This window comes from Malurus melanocephalus, unplaced genomic scaffold, assembly GCF_030028575.1.
Source record: "Malurus melanocephalus ecotype Western Australia unplaced genomic scaffold, MMel_1.1 scaffold_166, whole genome shotgun sequence".
In the NCBI taxonomy this organism is placed as follows: Eukaryota; Metazoa; Chordata; class Aves; order Passeriformes; family Maluridae; genus Malurus; species Malurus melanocephalus.
The window spans coordinates 1,551,983-1,576,017 of record NW_026623398.1 but is presented as its reverse complement, the minus strand read 5'-3'; the positions used below and the strand labels follow the sequence as shown (position 1 = coordinate 1,576,017).

The 24,035-nt window shown below is 39.2% G+C and overlaps 1 protein-coding gene across 2 annotated transcripts; it reads right to left on the bottom strand.

Moving 5' to 3' along the window:
• Positions 1 to 1,843: 1,843 nt before the first annotated feature.
• On the bottom strand, positions 1,844 to 23,803 carry BEND6 (BEN domain containing 6). Of its 2 annotated transcripts, XM_057372225.1 has the most exons (10): positions 23,665 to 23,803; positions 21,409 to 21,560; positions 10,251 to 10,479; positions 10,004 to 10,149; positions 9,410 to 9,508; positions 8,864 to 9,041; positions 7,234 to 7,451; positions 5,720 to 5,912; positions 3,794 to 3,932; positions 1,844 to 2,164 (listed from the first exon to the last, which is right to left on the bottom strand). In XM_057372225.1, exons 3-10 carry the CDS (start codon positions 10,444 to 10,446, stop codon positions 1,897 to 1,899), a joined length of 1,437 nt encoding a protein of 478 aa, XP_057228208.1. In that variant the 5' UTR covers positions 10,447 to 10,479; positions 21,409 to 21,560; positions 23,665 to 23,803; the 3' UTR covers positions 1,844 to 1,896. The 2 variants fall into 2 exon arrangements, with proteins under 2 accessions (XP_057228208.1, XP_057228209.1); XM_057372226.1 differs by lacking the exon at positions 9,410 to 9,508.
• Between the last annotated feature and the right edge of the window lie 232 nt (positions 23,804 to 24,035).

Below are 24,035 nucleotides of genomic sequence, written 5' to 3'. Positions count from 1 at the left end.
CAGCACTCATAGTAATGTTTCATTTTATTTGATAGAAAGTTGCTTCAAAAATATGATTAACTATATACATTATTATATATGCTGTACATACAATAACATATACAAAATTTACATAATAGCAAACATCATTCTGTTACATTTTATAGATGGTAGTTAATAACATGAGATAGATTTAACATCATATCTGCTTTCATCCTGATCCTATCTACAAGGAATTGTTCGGCATGAGAGATGAAAAAGGATAGCAAATCACTTMATTTGTACTGCAGCCCACACAAATGTCTTCTCAGTGCATTCAATTAGCGTCTTGCTCTAGAACAGTTACATTTGCAGCACTTCCCTTTAAGGATATTTGGCTGATAACCTTATCTTCAGATTTTTTTTTTCAGTGTTCACCCTAATATTATTTCTAAYTTATTTCTGTAACTCAGATGTCCTGCAATCCTCCTTAAATCAAGCTAGATTTCTTCAACTTTATGTTTCATTTTTCCAGTCTCAGTTGTTAGTTGCTTGTTTGCCATGTTTGAAATAGATTCAGCTAATACAACTCTCTGTTCTGGGAGAAGTACACTCAAACAGAAAAGCTAGAGTCCCCAGGACTCTCTTCTTCCCATGTCATGTCAGCACACTGTAAACCTCAAATCAGTCAGCAAGGAAAAAAACCACAGAACCATGGAATAAGCTGAGTTGGAAGGGACCCATCAGGATCATTGAACCAAACWCCTAACGCTGCACAGGACACCACAAGAGTCACCATGTGYCTGAGAGCATTGTCCAAACACTTCTTGAACTGTGTCAGGCTTGGTTCTGTGACCACTGCCCTGGGGAACCTGTACCTTCCCTCCTCCTTAGGCTATTATAGGGTTTGTGTGACTACCAGCTGCTTCCTGGGACAAGTGGTGTCAGATCTCAAGGGGAACTGCCCAGATACTGGGATTTTTCTGGTCTTAGTCCCACGAGAAATTTGCTGCCTATCCATCGTTTCTCTAAGCAAGGGGTAGCATACCAAAATCAAAACCCAGGGAGTAGAAGCTGGCAACTCTGCCCTTTACTAGTTGCTTCTAATGAAGGGTCCTCTATTTCCCAACTGGAATGTGATGGCCAGGGAAGATGAGAGAGTAAGAGCTACCAAATCAGCAGAGTACCAGCAGCAGAATCCCTGTAAGAGAATGGCTTCCACAACCAAACAGGCTCTCCTGGAGGGCTCTTTCCTGAGCTACAAGGAAACATGGCTTCTTCCATTGCCTTTCCTATTTTCAGAGGTTAAAAATGAGCTGCTTCTTTGCTGTTTCATTGCCCTAAGAAAGTTTTTTTTTTCTTTCCAAGTTAATAGCATCCTTAAATATCTATTTTATTTCTTTTCTGCTCATATGGCCCTGTGCTTTCTACTTCTGTGCGAGCCATGGTGTTCATTTCACTAGGAAATCTTTCTATTTTCTCTCCATATCACTATGTCTTTTTAATGTTAATATACAATAGCTTTTTTTGATCAGTTAAACAGTYTTCCCTCAGCTGTCAAGGTGAAAGCAAAGGAATTATGGTTCCTCATATATATTCTTTTGGCAGCACTTTAAATAATACTCTTTTCTAACTAAGGGGAACTCTACTTGTATTCTTCAGTACAAGTTTATGTTTTTTGAATTACTGCATAACATGCATATATCTTATAATATCTTAAATTCAAAGATATTAATATGCCTTCATTTTTTTTCTAGACTATGGGATTTTCATTTGTTTGAGAAAAAAGTTCTCAGGCTTCTATCTCTGTCCACTCTTGGACACTACCATATATCTAGTACCATTTAGATATTTTTTTTTTTTTTTATTTTTTTTTTTTTTTTTATTTTACTCTACTTCATCTCCGTTGAGCATATGAGTGGAATGAAATACCTTCTGTTATTCCTTGTCTAAATTCCTGAGATCCTGTCCGCAACCCTGGCTGGGAGAGGGCGCTGGTGAGCTGCTGGCAAGTTKAGACTCCACCTTCGAAGAAGTCGGTTTGGGTCGCTCCTGCTGACCATCTAGGGTGGGAGGTGGAGGAGTCAGGCAGCTGACACTTTGCTGAAGTTGTGCATTAGCAGCTGGTGAATCATCATCCTGCTGGTCTTGTGTACTGGGAGGAGCAGCTGAAGAGGTGATGCCCTGAGGAGCAGCTGTTGAACCACTATTAAGGCAATTTATAAGTTTGCGATATTAACATTAAATATGGAACTAGTACTGTTCTTAGWTTCTGAGCTGCAGAGTTTGTTTATTAGCTAGTTAAATAGTTTTCTTCATTGTCACATTCCCCTTTTCCTTGTTTCACCTCAACTTCATGGATCTGAGATGGAAATTTGTTTGTCTTGCTGGATTTGATTCCAAATTTCTTCTCTTGAATAATAACTGTACTTAGGGGAAAAGTGGAGGAGGTGGGTGAGGAAGAAATAGCAGCAAGGGAGCAGATAAAAGCTGCAGTATCACCAGTTTTTAAAGTTAGTAACGTGTGTATAAGTGATTACTAAAGTACTGCACAACAATTTTCTCTACACCTCTCTGTGCTTCATCTCTGGAAAGTGGACTGGAGGAGTAACAGTGAGATTATGAGCACTTTTGAATTCTCTTAGTTTTCTTACAGAGAATATGTGTGTTATCTGTGTTAAAGGAATCACTGAGTTATCTTGGTTACTTACATGGTGCTGAACTGCTTTTATGGTGAGGAAATTCTTAACAGATGTAAAAACAATCCATTAAAAATGCATCACTTCAAAAGACACTATTCAGGCAATATCTAAACTGGTTACAATGGATGTTGGACTGGATTTTACATAAGCACTGATCAATAACAGACATAAAAGCATTTTTAAAATATGAAGTTTAAATTGATTTATAAGCAGTACTAAATAACAATCCAGAATTGTTTTAGTATAGCCAAGATCTTRTCAATGCTTCAGGAATACTGTGTAAGACTCAGGAATTAGCAAAATTTATGGATCCATCTGATGAAGATAAAGATTTAAAATATTTAMGAATTACTACTTTCAAAGAAGACAAAGTCTGTAGTTTTGTGCTGTTATTTTCCCTGCCTATGTTAAGGAAAAATATTGCAGTGAGTCATTGCATACTGTATGTTACAAGTRCAGTAGGACCTTTTATTTACGAGGTCTTCTCATCTCTAAGAGAAAAGCATTAACATAAAAATTAAAAAAACATTAGGCATAAAATAGTAAACTTTATTTTTGCCAGGCTCGTGCATTTGTTTATTATTTCCAGACAGAAAAACCTGTGTATGTGGATTTTTCCAACARATATTCTGTAAGTATTTCTCAAATAGCAATTCACAGACCACTGGTAGTCCATGGAATACTACTCAGGTGGCTCAGAGAGGAATTTTAGAAGCAAAGCACTGCTATTTTTTAAACAATTGTGGGTCAATTGGGGCACAACAGGTGATATGAAGTTGGAATTGATTGGTCTCTGTTGAGGCAGAGAATAATAAGAAAGGTAAATCATGCCAAACCTAAAATAGACATATTAAACAAAGCAACTCCAGGTGTTTACTTCTGTGTTTTCTTTCTATAATTTAATAGTCTTGTGCTGCTTTGTCCMGAATCAATAACATTTTCTTTTGTGCAGTAATATTAAGCTGGAATGCTTCTGTATGAAGTACTTTTTGTACAAGGTTAGGGGAATATTTACTGACTTGGAAGTGCATATACCAAGTAGGTAAATATATATTATCATCCGAATTTTAGATTTTGTTACTGTGAAGTAATACACAGAATTACACATTGCCGGCATTTTTTATTTGACTTACCAAAAGCTATGTTTCTGAAAAGCACCTGAGTTGAGATCTTTGCTTAAAATTGGCTTCTTGGTGCAATTGTTCAGTTTTTGTCCCATCATTCGCCTAATTAAAGCATCATCTGTGTTTGGAAACAACTGTTTCGTGATCCCTGCAAAATAAAGAGATGRTATATTTGAAGCCTCCAAATCAGGGAAACAAGAGATGCGTGATCTAAAATATATTTCTTGCGTCTTTTAAAGTTCCAGTTTCTTCAGCTTCCACTCTAGTTACTTCACTGTCTKTATGATTTCCTTCACAGATTTTGCACATGCCAGCTCTTGCTTTCTTTGTGCCTTCCATATTGCAGTTCCTGCTCTTAGCAGACTCAAAAAGAACTCCAGGGCCACAAGGGCTTCTGCAGTGAGTGATTTGTGCTTGCTAATCCCCTGTCCTTATGTTCTGTTCTTGATCTGTCCTTTTCCTATCTTCGTCAGTCCTTATGCCTCTGAATTTTTTTYCCATTGATTTTCATTTGCAGGTGATGTCACTTTTTCTAAAAATTTTCCCTCTATTTTGCCTGGCTACATTTTTTTTAATGCAACAGTAACAGAACTCAACGTGAGGAATGTGATTCCTGCTCCCCTCTTTTACATCATCTCCCCTCCCCTTGATTTCCCTGYCCTTTCATTTCATGTTATTTTGAAGTCCTACAGTTGCCATCTTTTTATATAATCTGATTTACTAACTCATTTTCTACAGTCCTAGAACTCCCAAGCTTCCTTCTAATTTTTCTTTTTCTCTTGTATAATGTCGATGCTTTTCTGTTTGAACTCCAGTGTTCTCTTYCACCTTAACAAATTTCTTTGATTTCTCTATAGGCTTTGTCACTGAATTCTCCACAGCATGCTGTATTCCATGTCCTGATTACCTTCYCTACTTCCCTTTTCAGTTTTGCGTAGGCCCTAGTAGGATTTAGAATCATAAAAYCATTTAGGTTGAAAAAGACCATTAAGATTGAGTCCAACAATTTTTTTCATCCCATTAAATCTTTTTTATTTTTCTCATATGTCATTCAAAAACTGTCTTATCTTACTGCCTCTAAATATATTTTTACCATCCTACACACTCTTTCCTTTTATCTCTCTTGACTTTGAGTCTTTTTCTCTAACCAGATTCTTAAAGAAAAAAGGCTTTTGTGACTGATAACTTTTGAAACTGTTGGCTAACTTCAACAAAATGGGCTAAAGGTACAGGAAATCGAGCTAGAAGGGAACCCAGAGAACTGCAGAAGTCCAAGGGAATGGCAATGGGGGAGGGATTATAGTACAAGAATTAAGGCTATATTGTTCTAGTATTTAGTTACAGGTGTGAATTCAATAAAAACTTGGCTTCATGTGTGCACAAAATACTGTTTTCGTTAAAGCAACTACTTCCATCTGAAATTATTTTCTGTCCTATGAACCAAATATTTTCTGCCTTAAACCTCAGCATAGGCCAAATTTTGTTTGCTTCTCTGATCACTATTTTTGTCTTCTATACAGTCTCATTTTGCCTCTAGCGCTATTTAAAATGTCAGAATTCATAACATTCACTAAACATCAGAACACAGCAGACATAATTTAAAATTTGATCCAAGTGTGTCCTGTTTTTGCTTTCCTTTATCTGTTCCAAGTTTGACTGTTGCAGGTTAACCTTGCAAGGGCTAAAAAAATTTACAGTATCACTGTGTCTGAGCAGTCACCTGAATAAAACCCRCAGAATTCACACAATAGAAATACTACTGCTTAGCATTTCACTGGCAGCATTTTTAACAGATGGTTCAAAAAGCATTAGCTGAAGGAAACAGGAAACAGCTCATCACCTGAGTAGACCAGCTGTTAAACACGACAGCCCCTCCCTCAGAGAAAGCCCCCTGTCAAGTCAGAGCCACATTGAGTAATGTTAACAAGTCATCACCTATGATTTCCTGAACTTCATTCTGATTCATAGCTGGTTTTGCCGCTTTATCCTTTGAAGAGGAGGACTTTGCACCTGTCAGGCTGTGTGTAGCCATGTATTCATGTGTATAAAGTGCTTGCATCAAGTCATTTATAAATTTTTGAGGTTTGCTCTTGTTACAAAGTGCAATCTGCCACTTTTCGATCTTGAACTGGAAGACAAAATTGGTAATAGGCATAACTATTGCAGATTTCTAGAAATATTATATAGTATTACCACAGACATATCTTTTTTGTTTTCTATTTTTAAACCACAATTTCAAAAGTAATCTCTGCAAACTGTGTGCTTGAGATAACTGTACACCTGCATCCCGCTCAACCTTTGGGACTATACACACAGCTTGATTGTTTTCCAGAAGGAAGAGTGGGGCAGACTAAGGACCTCAGGCATCCTAGCAAACCCTTCACCAAGCGATCCTTATTGCTCACTAGTAGAGACAGGACATGTTCAGACATAGCAAAATCCTTCTGCTTGCACCCCAGGCAGGCTGGCTGTGGTCCAGTTCTGGCATCGTTTCTGTACTGCCTTGGTAGCATGGCACTACGCCCAAGCTAATATTCCTGCCTCTGAGCAGACATGCCCTAAGAACTGTGACATCTGGTCCTGGGCTTTGAGAGTGGCATCTACACACAGCAGTGGTACAACCTAAGAATTTGAACTCTCTTAAYAGGCATTTTTGGGCTACCTCTACAAAGTAAGGCAGGGTGCTTAGAAATATTGGCCTTTTTATTTCTTTGAAGATGTTAGGTCAAATTTTGTGTATTGCAATATGCAGTCAAAACATACTTAATTCTCAATAGACTTCTTAGGATTTTAGCACCCCATGACAACACACAAGAATGATTTGCATGKATTTGCATGACCCAGTGCATAAAAATGTTTATGTAAATTGTGAATGCAGAAGCTATAATCATTCTTTCGGTTCTCTTATTTTTCTTTTCATGTACAGCCTCTGTGCCTTAGATTTCTCAATCATGTTCTAATTACAGAGAACAGGAAAACTTTTTTATTGAGTATCTCTGTATACATGTATTTCTACTTAACTGCTGGCCAGTGTCTGGAACAGGAGCAGAAACATACCGGACTCCAATTACAAATTAAAGTTTAAATAGAGCGGTGCTATTCTTCCTAGATTATCTTTGAAATACTACCATTCCCCTTTGGCATCCAAGCCATTAGGCTGGAAGTTAACCTTGGATCTTGGTATTTTCTTCATGCATCCACATTCTGCCCTTAGCCATAGATATTCAAGGTCACAGAAATTAAAGCGAGTTTGAGAGTGTACATGACATTGATGAAACCTAATACTTCTCACAGAAAGAGCATTCTGCACAAAAGGAGTTCCTTAGTCATGTTATCAACACAATGATGACAAACTATTTTACTGATGCTTATTTTTTATATTTGTCATGCTATAGCAGTAAAGTTTAAACTGTATCAAGTTCTGTGCCTGAAATTGCCTTTTAACTGACCTGTTTTTCAGTCTGTTGCTCCTCATCTTCCATATTCAGAGTTATTGGTGAGCTGGAGTTACTATGCAGAGCTGCATAGGAATCTGCTAATGGATTGTGAGATGCCTTCCAAACAGTGTGTGCATGCAGAYTGGATGTAGATGATGTCACTCCCCCTTTGAGCAGCGCTTCAGCCATCCCTACCAGTTCCTCAAAATGAGTGACTGCCTGAGGTAACACTGAAATCAAATGAAAAGTAAGGAGTAAAATAGTAATTGAAGCTTTCAGACTCCAATTATATAAGCTGGTATATTTTTGCAATTAGATTCCTGTCATAATGTGAAAGACTCAAAACAAAGACATTTCAATATACTTTCTTTTTCTTCTCTCAAATGCTTTCTTGCCATTCTGCTGTCCCCACCCATGAAGATCTGGCCTCAGTTTCTAGAAYAGATCAGTTCAGTGCAAAGAGGAACTATTGGTTTATGCCCATCATGGCACAAAACAGACTATTTATCTTTTCTCTTTTTACAATCTCAAAATCTCTACAAGTTCATAAAGCTATTGAATATGGGTTAAGTGATATCTGATGTTTTTATTTCTTCAAAGAAATTACACAGACTGCAGAGRCTTTTTCCTTTTTTTAATCTATAGAGAATATGTTTTAAATAACCTTTCCTCAAAATAATATTTTCAAATTTCAACTTTTATTATGTCCAATAAGAAGAATCAATGCAGAGCAAAAAGGATGCAAGAAATGACATATCAGCAAGATACAGAATCACTAAATTACAGAAAATACTGTAAAAGACTAATATAATTGCTCAATATGCAAGGCAAATGGACTTATATGKGTGAGAAAAGTTGTCAGACACAAAGAAAATGTTTACAAATAATATTTTAAAAGGTGGAGATTAATGATTCAAACAAAGATTAATAACATAAGGAATACAGTCAAGTGGGTAATGAAACTGATAAATAGTTGCAAAATCAACAAGGCTGTCTAGGGATAGTATGGTGTAGCTGGCAAAGGAAGGACTAAATCCTCTTTAAACGTTATTTACTCACTAATGGTTTGAAATTTTGGATTCAGTCTTGGCTGCCTCAGAGTAAGGGAAAGGGACAAGTGAGAGCCACTTCAGGGATGATCACTAAGTGATGAAGGATGAATTTACCCTGAGAAAGAGAATTCATCTCTCAGAAGGAATTAAATTTGGTGCATCTTAAACTAACTCAGATTATCAGTAATGAGGAATCACCAAAGTAATTATAAATTAAGTCATTCCAGAATAAATAAAATAATCAGGTGATCAAGCAAGACTGCTAGTAAATAAGGTTATTTGGACTGGTCAGTGAAGTATCTGAGCTTGGCTGGTTACACATCATTCAGAAATGTTCTCTTGGGAACAACTGGAAGAATTTAGACAGATTTTTTTTTGTTTCTAACTTWATGATTGCATGGTCTCTGTGTAAGACTGTAAGTGCTGCTGGAATTTAATGTTGCCATGTATCACAGACTTTGATGCTAATGGTAGGCCTTGATCATGTCAGGTGCTTGAGCATCCACAATTCCCATCCAAATGGCCTCTTATAAATCAAGCTTTTCCTGACCTTCAGGCTTTCCTCTTCATCAAAATATTCCCGGCTTTACCTTGAAGCATCACCAGGGACTGCCTTAGGCGGCAGTTTTCTCTCGTGGTATCGGTCAGCTTCCTCTTGAGACTTTTAATTTTGGCACATAGTTCTACTTTGGAGAGTTGAAATAAAGGCTCTTCATCATCACTGCTACTTTCACTATATAGAAAGTTGCTTCCTGAATATGTTTCTCTCTGAAAAGAAAACCCAAACAACTGTGGTATCCTGAGCAAAAACAACATAAAATCAAAGCATCAAAAATAACACAAAAAAAATCTGGATAAATAAAAGAATTCTCTCGTATAAACAGACTCGGTGCATTTTAATAAAAGTTGTTACCAAACATAGCTATTATTATTCCTATTAAAAGTAAAACTGGTTACTGTAATATGTAACTGTTTGGTATCTTTCTAGGTCTCTGGTCTCTATTCACCAATTTTCCAAAGTAGCATCTTTTAGAACTGTTAATTTCACCAAGACAAAAATCTTATGCCCCACTCAAAAAATACATTTTAGATTGCTTTTGCTTAATACATTAAAATTGCTGAAAATGGATGTTTACCTGTTTGTTAATGAAAGATGTTTCAAGTTGACTCAGGATGTTGGCAGGAGCAGATGCCTGCAATGATTTCTTTCTTTTTATATGTTTCATCATCTTCCCCTGTAAACAAGTGCATAATAGTGCCTTGGCATTCCTATACAGCTTTCCATTACAGTATTTCATAATATACCATAAATTTTTATTCACTGTGCACTTGACATTCTTGGTTAGTATTTTTWAAAAGTATCTTTGTAATTTTGTTAACTTTTATGTTTTCCTTCCCTATATTTTGTCACTGCACACCACAGAAAATCTCCTCCCTCCCTTTTTTTATGCATTAGTCAGATTTCTGTCTTATGGRGGAAAATGCAATGGAGTTACAGAGCATCAAAGCCTTGGGTAACACTCGTTTCTTGACTTAGAAAAGGACAGAATCTGTTGGCCTAAATAATAAATCTGACAAATTACTGTGCTGAGGTACCAYGTGAAGGCTGCCTGTATTCCTACCTTCACTATACATGTTTTGTGTGTTATATCATCAAGAATCAATAGTTACAGTCTATTTCAATCCTTTGTGGGCCTAATAGTATCAGGCACATAAAGACAGAAACTCACTTTTTCTTTATCCAGGTCACTGTCCTCACTTTCTGAGAATATCATTTCTATCCTCTTCCTCTTGCCTTTTCCAAGGACTTGTATTTTTGTAATTTCATCTGCTTGCAATATCTTTTGCATCATTTCCACCAGCTCTTGGGGGTCATCTGAAGTGATGGAAAAGAAAAAGATAAAAGCATAGACAATCAAGCAACTATACCTTAAAAGCAGATTTCATATCAGACAAATGTTCTGGAACTGCACTCACCACTCATGTACACAACTTTCACCAGATGCTTTTCTGTCTTTCTTTCTCCCACAGGCCAGTTTACTAGTACATGCTCATTAGGTTTCAGAAGCCTTTCTAGTTCATTGTCATCACAGGGGAGGTCCTGTATCCATGAAGTCTCTCCAATTTGCAGTGAATTATCATTTACAAAATCAAACAATGTGAATTTTTTCATTGTTAAGTGGCTTTCTTGTCACACAGACACTTCCTGAAGGACAACATGGGAAAAACAGTGGTTACTGCATCACGCCACAGGGATGTTACAAGAACACTTTAAAAAGCCCCAAACAACCCTCTTTTTGCTGGATATTGATAGTTTCCTTGTATGAAAATATCCTAAGAAAATGAAAACTACCCAAGCAGAGAGTTGTGTCCCCCTTGAAAGACGGGAGATGGGTCTGTTTAATACCTGTAATACCTGTCCATCAGACAATTGTCTCCAAAATTATACACAGAAAACAGCTTTCACTCAGAGTCCTGGCTCCCATATTACTTTTGTAAAAATTTATCTTTTGCTGGGATCTCTACTTCTACTACATTTGTCTCAACAAAATTTTTAGTCCAGCCTCTGACTAAAAGATACAGTTGTGATAAAAACTTTCCCTATAATGAAGGCAAGTACTAGCTGTACATGCTGTTAAGAGGGATGTATGATTATCCTCTCCTGGGCAGCAATACAATTGCAGCCATGAGAACCAACTCAGAACTACCCAGGACAACTGAGTGGGTGAGGTATGACACATCCTGGCAGTGGAAAACTTGATGTACAAAAGAACYGACAGGCTAAGGACTGGAAGAGAGCTGGGCTGCTTCATGAGGAATAAACAAGGAGAACCCAAACCCAAATAAACAGTTAAATCATTTGCTTCATAAAACAATACTTTTAAAGTAACGGACTATTTTAGGCTTTTTAAAGCCCTGAAATTCCATACCAGGAGAAGGAACAAGTCATACCTTGAGCTTTATTTTCCCTATTAGGCTGATAGTCTTTCATGAAAGTGTGAAACGTAAACTCTACTGGAAATGTAACCAATTCATTTAAGTGTTGCCATTATACTCAGAGAAGATATTTTCTACTTTAAAATTATTAAATCAATACATAGAAAATCTGATTTTGTCAAACCTGAATCTTCTTTCCAGCAAACATACGGTCAATTCGTAAAGGTGAAATACTTTCACAGAGCTGAAAACTCATGAATCCCTAGATGTGACAGTGTGATTTGTGATTTACTTGGCCTCAATCAGTCAGAAGCAAATTTAATGCCTCATGCAGAGGCTGTCAAAAAGGTAACTCAGAGCTAGAAAAGGAGAATTATGTTGGGCTATTATGTCAAAGCGAGAATATCTGGCTGCAGTGCTCTAAGAAGTATTGTCAATTAGTTTGCAGAAGCCCAGCTTGCCACTATTCCACACGTCTGTGCTATGCCTCAACAGAGCTGGCTTTCTACACAGGGGTGAATTTGTTAATTTGCAAAAGACAGTCTTGTCAACGTGTTTACTGATACAATGGGGCAAGCAGCATAAGAAATCACCATTATAGATAGTATTAAATCATGCTTTTTTGCAGGGTATGTTAAGTATGATAGCGTAGGATTGTTGAGGGATTCCTCACTGGAGAAATGAGACTGTGTTTGCAAGAATTGACATTTCTTTAAAGATCAGAAAACATCCACCCCATGCAAATCCTGGAAGAGGAAGCAGCCTGAGTATCTCTGCCTAGCATGACTCACTGGAGGCCTCATTCTGCCACTGATCCATGCTGGATGAATCCTCATACCACAGACAGGGATCCTTCAAATGAATAAATATTTAGACAAAGCAGAATCCAAAAGAACAAAAGTTTCAGCACCGACCTCACTAYGGACAGGTGAGGTCCAAAATGAAGCTGCTCTTTTGTCTGAGCAACAAACTACCAGATTTAAACCAGGTGGTGTATGCAATCACATTGGGTATCAATATTCTTCCTTCTTTTTCAAAATGCTTTTGCATATATACTTCACTCAACTTAACATTTCTCATCTGGCTCAAACATGTTACTCCTGCCTCTGTTCAACCCAGCACAGCAATCTCCACCACCAAGTTCTTTGATTCTCAAATGAAGTACTTTGATACTCCCCCCTTGGCCTTGACAGTGGTGAGCTACTTCTTTACCCTCCTAAAAGCCCATGTAGGAGCAACAGAATTGCTAGAGCTGCCAGTGTGCTAAGACTAACAGCTGATTGATTGACTTCTATCTTTTTTTTAATGTTTCCCTGTAGTCCTGTAAAASTCTGGTTTTCATCTCTCATTTTGTATTGAGACAAATATTCTCTGASCCATAGGAAATTCTTGTGGTCTGAACTTGTGGAAGGTTAGCAAGCCAGCCCAGGATTTCCAGAGGTACACTGAATACACAGGCTGTTCACAGCATGGAGGGCAAGTGATGACTCCCCACAGTACTAGGGCTGTTCGTGTACACACTGTGCCAGTATCATGCACATCAGCACCAAGTCCAACAGCTTTTGGAAGGTGTCAGACTTTTCTACATTGTTAAACAGCTYAATGGAGTCAATGGACATGTGGACTTGTGGATGTTCAGAGCCCATGAGAGCAGCCTGGTGCCACTGRTGGACACCATGAAGCACATGGACAAAAAAATATCTTCAGTCTTTATGCCAGGCAAGCACCTGGATCCATGAAAATCCATCCYGCCACTCTATTTACAATTTTTACCRYGGTCATGGCAGGATCTGGAGCTCAGCAATTTATCTACATTATCTATAAAGCTCTTCTGAGTGGACAAGATTCTTGCCTGTGGTTKGAGGGTGTRTTAGTAAACAGCTAAACCAATTTCACTAAGGGCCTTAACAGCTGCCATATTCTCYCAGCATGCTGAGAGAAATAAGGAATATTCCTGCTGTTTACAAAGGGACCAAGGCACAAAGCAGTTGTGGGGCAGCAACAGCAACTGTCCAGCCCCCTTTTCTCTGCTACCACTCTACTGGGCATCAGCCCAACTGCGTGTTAAGGGTAAAATGATGAAATCATTACATTGCCCAATAAAAGGAATCAGTGCAGTAGTTGATTGCTAGTATTTTTTTTTGTTATGGAGCAACGCCTTCAGCTCTTGCAGTAGACTTTAATCAAACTATGTCTTTTCACAGAATTTATTGTGACAATCCATGGGCCCTGGGGATGACACCTAACTGTCTGTTAGCATCATCTCTAGTCARTGATTAAAGGGAATGGAAAGGAAGAGCACAATGTCATTAGTAAGGGAGACCAATAGTGAAACACTTCACTTTCTGGAAAAGAAGTCCTGCAGTGTTTTCTCACCCTGACCTCCCAGAGCARTTAACGTAAACCTTGTCCGAGTCAGGACTGCTGGAGATGCTTTGCTCTAAAATTTTATTTGTCAAAACAGATCAAAGGCAAAATGCAATGTATCATCAGAAAACAAACAAAGTAACTTGGGGACTGGGATTAACTTTACCAAACTTTTACTGCCTTAAAAGTGAGAGGTTGTCTAGCCACATTTGGCTCAGTCACTGAAGAAAGAGGTGATTCATCTCACCCTATGACACGTGTCTGAAAGACAGCAGATGACTTACTGTCTGGGAAAGCCTGTTTCTCTCCACTGACTATCAGGGACTACAGGGTAATCRTGTCTCCTCACAGAAGCTGGCCTAGTCCAGCACATCCTGTATTAGTTTTTTCTGGTTTTGAATAGATTTTGAATAGTAGGATGGATTCCAGAAGACCAACAGAAGCTAYAGGGAGCCAAAAGGATGGCATATGAAATCTGTTAAAGTGGTTCTCTGTTTTAAATCTTTCTAACATAGTTCTGCAAGTCATAAAGTAGGATTTCTGACACTGAATGCTTTGTTCAGTGGTTTATTTGGAGGATAAATTATCATTCACAGGCATTACCCCATGTGCAGCTACTAACCACAGAGACAATTATGTGACCTTTCAAATCAACTTATGCTTCACAAGTTACTTAACTCTGCTATGTGCTCCATTTGAAAACACTAGTTTACTGATTTGAGAAATACTAAAAAGCAAATTTATGATTTTTTGTTATTTTATGTCATTTATAGAAGGAGCCATTTAATTTTAAAGTTYTGCAGAGGAAACATTAACTGGACTCTTAATTTTTACAAACATGTTAACATCTCACATTTATAGCACAAATGCTATAAATTTGTACACGTGATATTGTTACTAGACAACACAAAAAGTCAGAACAAAAMCAAAACAAAATAGAAAAACCTCCAAAAAACTCAAACCACCAAAATCCACCAAGGTTCTTTAAAGACATATCTCACCCTTTGTCTGACATAGTCTGTTCCATTCAGCCAGAGAATGGACAAATGGCATGCTGAGATCATTATTTCTCTTTTCTTTTAGTAAACATAGTGCAAAATACTACAAGTTTACAACATGGGATTTTATACCCACTTGATGGGTCTGATTCTATTGGCTTAAAACAGGGCTTTGATACTGGTTTCAGCAAATCAAGGAACCGTACCACAACCATGTACCACAGATCCATAATTACAGTAAATGGTCAGGCTTGCTGGAGAGTTGCCCTAAGTTGGTGAAGAACTGATGAGACTGGTTGAGAAAAACATGAGATGTACTCCTGCTTATCTTATACCTCGCTCAAGCAAGGTATAAGGACTGATGCCTGGGGTGAAGTGCAGGCCTTGCACCCAATATTGTCTCAGCGAAGCATCAGAGAGAACCTGCACTTCTGTACCCACCATGAGCCTCCTCTCCTCTGTGCATAACCAACCTGGTTATAAATGCGGTCCTTTAAGGAGACAAGGATGTACTCAACGACATTCTAGCAAAGGTCAGACAGCCTTTACTGCCACCTCAGCAGGTGGAGGAGGTCCAAAGTGTTTATTTATATCTTTAATRTCAACTATAAATTCTGACTGAAAGTAACCAAGATCCTCATTAACTCCTATTTGCATATTATTTTTCACATCTTAAGAATGTAAATGAAGAGAAATGAGAACATGCCTTACATGTACAATCATAACCATCAAAATCTCACCTACAACATAAAGGAAGGGGGTTTTGGGGCAAAGAAACAAAAAAGAGAGAGGAGGGAAACATCTCTGCTCACTTGGGATTGGTTGATGGACTATCTCTCCTCCTCCCCCGAAGGGATGCCTCTAGATGAGATTTGTGCCTGCAGAGCATTGTAAAGGCCTGTGAATATTTATGTATCTCCTTCTGTATATCACGAATAGATCTGTTACTGTTACCTGCTGTAATGACACACTGTAGTTAATGCAATCCTGTCAGCAGCAATCCTGAACCTGCTTTCCTGTGACTTCAGGAAACCGCAATTTTTGCRAATCTGGATTGTGAGGTATCTGATGGAATTCAGCCAGATCTATAGTACTGAACTGGTAAACTGCACTATTTGCAAGTCTGTGATCATGCAAGTTCTTACTGAACTCAACCAGGCTAGCAATGCTGAATCAGTTCCAATCAGGTACTAAGCCCATCTGCRCCCAACCCCTCTGATTTCTGAGGGCCACGTGGAATGCAAGGGGGTTCTTTTTAGGCCAAATTTCTAAAGCCTAAGTGCAACACATAATAAAGCTAATATTTTATTATGTACTAACATTTTATATTATCTACCCTCTCAGTTCAGCCTTCAATAATCCCAGTTTTCCTTGAAAAAAAACCAAACCAAAAACCAACCATAACTGGTATTTAAATTAATCTACCTTGTAAAAACCTATTTATTTCCAATTCAGCATGATAAGTGGTAGCGACAGATTTGGTCTGTTGTTTAGACTGTGACATTTTACATTGAACTTGTCAGGATATTAAATACAATGTTGATGTAAAACTTSGGCTGCACTGAACACTCAAAATTCCCAATAGCAAGTGTATGATGGAAAACATGACCATATTTAAAAAAGTTATATGCCCAGTTGTGGGTTCTAATCTTTTTTACCTGAAACCAGTGTAAGATTTACTAATGAATTCAGTGGAATTAGGTGCTGTCAGAACACAAAATTGTATTACTGCTCAAAAGATTTACAGTGCAATATCTTAGTCATTTCTGAAGAAAGATGATTCAAAAGCACAAATCTGCTGCTCTCAGCTGAGAAATAGAGTACAGATTTTCCAGAATCATCAGTATCGCTGCGTTCCAAATTCAGCTGGGGATCTGGGGGAGCATCTATCAGAACACTACTGCAACTCTTAAGACTATAAATGCACAGAAATGATCCYACTTGTCTTCCACAGGAAGGATAAAATAATATGATTTTATTCCTGATATTCAAGAGGTCACTTCCTCACTGCAGAGCACTATCTTGGTGTGACTTGCTATGAAATAACCTGAGATACGTTTCTAAGAACTGATGCTATTCATGGTAAAGCAACATCTCTGGCCTTATTTACCCAGATGCTCTCCTTGACTCCAAAGCCTTAGCAGCATTTGTAACKCACAGGATTACACAGAGATCTTGGCACAAGCCTTGTACCACATTCTAAAATCTCTTGAGTGACCCAAGGAATTCATGAAGCCATTCTTATTTTTCCCACTAGTGGCCTCCTCCTAGGTTTTAACAATCTAGGAGTTCTACAAAATAATATTACTATCTAAATATGCCAAAGTGCTTTGCAGGGCTGTGGCTTCAATCAAAAGCTTGAAGAAATCTATTGGAAAAGCTCTGATTTCTGCATCAAGCTATTAATTTTATTTGAAAAAYTGAGTGATAGGAAAGGCTTAATAATGATTTTTTAAGCAGGTATATTTAGTATTTCTGGAAGTACTAAACTTTTGATCTAACSAATAATTTTTCATCCATCAGTGAAATATGGCATTCATTTTAACAGATTTCAAGAGAGCATGCTGGCATCATTATTGTGTTTTCAGTACAGGATTCAGTTCTAAATTAAGATCCTTATGTTTAGGTGTCACTGGTGCACCAGGTATCTTAAGCTATTGCTGTAATCACTGGAGATGCAGGGGTCAATTTTGCTTTCTAAACAGGTGTCTAGCACCAGTTTTATTCTGCTTGGCCTTCAGCTGCTACTCTAGAAGTACAAATCTCCCACAGGTCTTTTATCACAACTGTTGTCCTTCTGGAGACATCTCAGCCTTGAGCAACTCCAGGAGCCATAAGAGTTAAGCCCCCAGTAAACACAATTAAAGCTTCCTGGAGAGCAATTCAGCTTTTTTTTCAAGTGCTGTGGGGTTCAATTCAGTGGCCTAAAACTAAAGGCATGGTGCAGTCTTTGATACCATAAATTATTATGCCTGGCCTCCAACTGCCTCTTCTGATGGGCACAGACTTCCCACAGGGCTTGGACCCTCTTAGGGGTTACTAACGCCAGGCACCTCAAATGTCACTAAACACAAATTCAGGGAAATGAATTATTTTCTCAATGATTTACCTGGGTTTAAACAGAAGCCTAGATATCTCACATGCCTATAAACCACGTATRTTTATTTATCTGTATTTTAATCCCACAATCAGTGAAAGGTTCTCATTAAGGTAACAAGATGTCAAATAACAAGACGCAGGAAGTTATCTTAATTCTACATGACAGATTAATATCGTCATTAAATAGCTGTTTCACAGCTGACAGATGGAAAACTAATACCCACTGCAATTTCCTTGTTCATAAATGCCATGCACAACAGAATGTGTTAATATACAGACCAAGAAAAAAAAAATCTCTTTATTTATTGAACTGGATGAAATCTCTACACTACTGGAGTTTGAATAACCATAAGAAAGCTCTTTCCAGGCAGGTTAATATATCCAAACACTTAGAAGCAATAAGTAGCCTGGAGGGAGAAAGAGACAACATGGCTCCGTCAAGTCAAACACTTGGCCCCACTCATTATGACCTGGCTTGGGTAATCCAGTGCAACTCATCTCAACAGTTCCCAAATTAAAAACACTAAAGAACAGTGATGCATCATCACTTGCTTTGTCTAAAGACATTTGTGGGATCATTAGGGAAAGTTTGACCACATGCAAATCTGTGCTGAGGTGCAATAACTGAGCACCTGCTCCACGCAACAGCCCAAGCAGTCAAATAATCTTTTCCTAAAAGAAAAAATACTAGACATGCATTTTATATGCAACTAATGCACCTTCAAATTGGACTTACTCAAATAAACCTTCTGATAACCTGATATGAGAGGTTATAAGAGGATGCATCTTACACTTTCTATAAGGTAGTAGAATCTGTATCTCTCATTCTACCCTACTCTACTATTGATGGCATTCTCCCTTCAACTCTTAAAAAGCAAAGAAGCTCTGAAAATARCAGCTAGAAAAATCGATGCTTGATTTTTTGGTCAGTATTTAATAATTTAGCAGGCATCTTTACTATCTCTACTTATATGTCTTGACTGGCTGTCGTAGGTGAGTGATCATAGATGAGAAGTCATGCTGATAGATACTCAAAATGCCTGTTCTTTTACTCCAAAGCTCTTCCCCAGTTGCTCTGATTTTGCAGCRTACTGGTAGATAGAAGAAGAAGAAAAATCTGCATTACTATTAAAGGTCATGAACTAGAAAAGGAGATACATATTGTCTTCTTACTCCAGGGAAGATTGCTTCAACTAAGAGTAATTCTGCATGCACTTAAGAGAATTGACAGCAAGGCAYCTTCCCTGCAAGCATAAAAACCTCAAAAGTTATTAGTACTATTTTTACCCTTTCTGTGAAATTAAATTGTATWTTTATTGTATATAGTTCAATCTAACTTTATAAAGTAATATAACAGTGGAATGACCARTGTTGTGTATCAGTTTGAAACAATCCTTAAACAACTTTCAATTATATAGTTAAAATACTAATGAAGTGCAATTCCCTCTGGGATGTGAGGCCACATACAGATTGACAACTGCTACTTTAAACACTGCCAAAAATGAATGCAGAGCAAATTTTAACCAAGGACAAAGGGGCACACTGCTGCTGTAATAAAAAAAAAAAAAAAAAGTGCCATAGGAGCTTCAGCAGTGTATTTCCATCTAGGCTCAAGATCAGCCTTGCCATCTACAAAGTCAATTTATGCCCACAGAATTCCTGCCAGCACTGTTCCAGCAATGCTGTAAGGCACGAGTGTACAGCCGTATGGCTCATTCTCCATTTGATTAACATTCAGTCTGATAAACAGAGGGAATTTAAATATACAAGCTGTGTAAACTGATGAACCCACAAAATAAGGACAATACCCTCTACATACACAAAGCTGACAGGAATTTGGGTTTATACGGTCACCTATGACACCTGCAGATGGCAAAATGTTCCAGTCMCGGAGGGGTCTAGCACTAGAAGCAAAGTTTGGTCTTGGGTGAATCATACAACCTTTATATTTATCATTTGCCCTTTCAATGAATCTGAAATAATAATAAACATTTATCTAATTGCAAAGATACTTTGCAATTAGAAGAGAATTAACTAATGCTAGTGAGAATTAGTGAGAATTAACTAATGCTAGTGTCCCTTTTAACCATGTAAGGCACTCTATGGAGTAAACAATTTAGCAAGTTTTGCAGAATGAAGATTCTTCAACAACCTTGCTGAGTTTAGAACGTATTTCACATAACAGATTTTTAAAAAATGTTTATCAAGGCAAAAAATATTATTCTTTCTGCTGAAGAAAGCATTTTTTAAGGTTTAATCATCTACCATAAAATCTCACAACATCTCCTATGTATGTTTAGCTGCTAGGGTAGCACTGGATGGCATCATGTAATCTGTGAGCAGAATATCGAGGGGGAAAGTAAATTATYTCATTGAAAGAAGTTGATAACACTCAGATACTGGGATGTCTTCTGTATTTACTTTGCCTCTTTGGTTTTTGTTGAGTTTGCTTTGGTTCTTGTTTRATTAGAAAAATCCCAAATATTTTGTTAGGGCATATTAGAATATTAGACACTTCTAACCAGTTAAGTAATCATTTAGGCAGAATATTTTACTCAATTACAATTAATTAGAACAGAGTCCTTAAAGCACACTTACATACCAGGGAAAAGGGATGATCTTACCCTTTCACCTTTCTGAAACCATTTCATGTATCATCTTGTACTCTTTTGTCCATATCACCAGATCCAGCATGTGACCTTTTTCCTTCAGCTCACTGATATAGGGAGTCTTACAGCTGGAAAATGAGATCCACAATGTCTCTTGTGAAACAGAAAGGTRCCTTCACAGAGCTGTGGAGTGCCCTTGAATTTCACAGCTCACACTGGGGGAGGTCAGCAAATCTCTGCAGACATGGTTTCTCCATTCATAATGCCATTACATTTTCTTTTTGCATTTTTTTTTGCCTTTCAGCCTAACCTATGGCACTCAACTAGAATTTTTAGCTTCTTTTAAAAGGTGCTGCTGAACATCACCTAAATTATCAAGGAATATGCACTGTCCCAGAGACTGTACTGCAATTCTGCAAGGAGGACAAGGGTAAGAGAAGAAAGTATCCCCTCCTTTAGTCTTGCTGGGCAAGACTGCTAAGTCAGAACAGGCTATCATGAGAGASCGGCTGAAAGAATATTTGAGGTCAGCACTGCCTTGTCTCCCTGCAGGAGGGCTGCTGCTGCTACAGCACATCCCCTGCTAAATCCTTACATTAAACTGCAGGAGTTTGACACAATTTCCATGTTGTTCCCCTACCTCACACAACTTGGGAAAACAGGTAAACTGTATTCAAGAGTAACTGCAACCACGGAAACATCCTCCTCTCCCTTTCGACTTCCAAACATTTGCTGATCACCTCTTGTCTGTGGGCTCTCTGAAACAGAACTTTCCTTTCTGCTCCCTCTGCCCAAGTACTCATCACCAMCTCCTCTCTCAGCATTACTCAAGTGAAAGGCTGCTTCCCGCACTCCTGCCAAAAGCTTCAGCTATGCCAGTGACTTTGTTACTGCCCTGTTTGCCTGTGATCCCATCAAAACAAGCATCTGCAGGACACTACATCCCCCCTGCTCACATCTCTGCAATAGTGCAGCCACATTATGTGTACTCTGAAATGGCAGCAGGACCCCTTGCTTACTGCAGGATCAATAACTGCCTTCTTAGATTATAAACCACTTAATTCCACTTCTCAACAGCCCTCCCGTTMCCCTCACTTATCACAGTTAGTCTCAAGACTTTGTTACCTTCTTTTACTTCTCTGCAATAGCTTCACCTCCAGGATTTCCCTTCTGAGGTCAAATCTCAGATGAGAGGTTTTGCTTTAACCTTCTCTCTTCATTTCTTTTGTCTTCTCTGTTTATCATCCTTAAGATTTAGAAGTTCCCTGAAAAACATTCTGTAAAGAATCTTAGATTAGAAGTGTGGTATGTATAAAACTTCTCTTAAGTTCTCTTGGATACTATTTGGGGGAAAAAAATCTACCCACATATAGTTTACTTATTTTTAATGCRTAATAACTTCAGCAATTTAGATTTTGTTCACCACTGAAGTAATATTTTAACCACACTACCAAACCCTGCAGTATTTAACAAGCACAGAGCAGTAATGAATATAAAGAAAGCCAGAGCAGCAGTTTAGTGTACATGTGAGACAGTTGATTCAAAAGCCTGGAGCAGCAGYTCTCTGAAAAATCATGCATGTCAGCATTTCTTGTACTAAACTGYACTCTTGCATTTGCARAAAAAAAARAAAAAAAAAATTAAGCAGCTGTCATAAAATTTACTATATCCTTTTGGAAAAACATTATCCTCAAGCCACCAGTGAGCTCTAACTCTTAGAAGGGAAAAGCTATAAACCTTAAACTAAAAAGCTTTCACTAGAGATTTGTCTGTCAGATGATTTCTATGCACTGTTACTTGAGAGCAATGTGAAAAGAACCGCTCCCCCTCAGTTCTGTGATTTACCATGCAGTCACTGTCGTGCTACTTTTGCTCTATCATCCCCTTCTGAAACAATAAATCAGTGCAGAGCGAAAGGTGTCGAAAAGTTTCATGCTACTGCAATATCCTGCAGCGTGGCACTGCAGCATGATGCCAGGAAGATCACACTGATTTGCTTCATGTTTCAGTGAGGCAACATGGACCGTTTGAATAATCTCCAGGTAATCTGCATTAAAACCATTTTACTGCAGTGTACTGCGGTATTAGGAAAGATTTCAATATTGCACCACATGATGCAACACAACCTTACAGCATTTGGCAGTTTCTAGGCAGTGAGGGAAAGCTTCAAATCCAWGGCTACAGTGTAACAACTTCCGATTTCACAAAGTAATATGACAGACTATTTTGGCTCACTCTGTTGGTGTATAGCATGAAATGATAGAAAATTCCTGGAATAAATTATTTTAGACCTAAAGCCCAATTTTTTTTTCCTTTTTTTACTTACACTCCCCCCCTCTCCCCACCTGTATCATGAGCATCTTTCAATGATAATGGATTTCCTTAACCTTAAGGATACAGTAAAGTGTTACAATATTATTAGCCCAGTGATAAATTAATTTTACTAATCTAGCGATTATTTTTCCAGTTCTTGTTTAAGATACCACAGATACATTTCCCTCTCCGTCTTTCCAACTTGCATATATTTTAGTTTAACTCAAATTTACACATAAGCTTTTTGAAGYTTCACATCAGTCATATAAAACAGTAACAATTCAATGTTTCTCCAATATTTACACAGAGATTTTAACTATTTCGATGAAGTTCTGGAAGTGTTTCTTAGATTTATGTGCTCACATCAAAGATGCATGRAAAGAACGAGTGTTCCTTGAACGAACGTTTTTCCCCGGTCACACGAGTAAATGCGATACTGCAAAATGGTACCTGGCTATATTTGTGTGTGTGTGTGTTTAGCTGTGTGAGGGAGTTCAGAACTGCATTTTCAAACACCTCTGAAACATTCTTTGAAAGTCTGGAATATCACAGCTACAACCACAGAGATAGCAACAGCGACATAGGTGAACTCTTATCATCSGCATCAGCAGCCTGCACCTGGCAGGACTGTGATGCCGCCTGCGCTGCAGCAGCTGCGGCCCGGCGCTGAGCGAAGGGCACGGGGCTGACATTGGCTGCAGCGATGCAGTTTCCTGCAGTGCGAGGGTCMCTGCAGGTGCCGCTCCGCACAGCCCCGCGCCTTTCTCGGGGGCACGGCCGGCCGAGTGTGCACCYTGCCCCGTCCCGCCCGCACCCGGCTGCCGGCTAAATGCCGGCACGGGGACACAGGGCAGCCCCGCACGAGGGCCTTGGTCACCTTGTCAGGATGGATCTCGTTATCCTTTCCCAGTTCCTTGCCCCGCCAAGAAAGYGGCCTCGACCGACGCCTCGGGTCCAGGGTACGCCACAGACCCCCTTCCCTCACGGTCCTGCGCGGGCGCTCGCCGCTGCCAGCACCCCGCGCCTCTCGGTCGCAGCCCCTCTTTTCCCACRGGGGTCCCCCGATACCTCGCAGCAGCCATTTTCCGCCTCCCTCCAAAGCAGCTCCAGCGGTGATGTCACCGGCCGAGTCCCCTCGGCGGCGGGATGCGCCGCTCCGCGTTCCTTCCTCCCTCCCGGCACCGGCGGCACCTTCTTCTTCTTCTTCCTTCTCCTTCTCCTCCTCCTCCTCCTCCTCCTGCCGCCGCCGCCCCGCCCCGCCGTGCCCGCGCCGGCTGCCATGCGGCGCCCGGCCCCGCCCCGCCCGCCGATGTCCGCGGGCGCTCCGGCTCTGCCCGCCGCGCTCCCCGCTCCCGGCAGCCGTGCGGGCACGGAGGGGCAGCCCCACCGCAACCATCGCCGCGGCGGCTGCTGCTGAGTCACGGCCTGAATCTCATCCC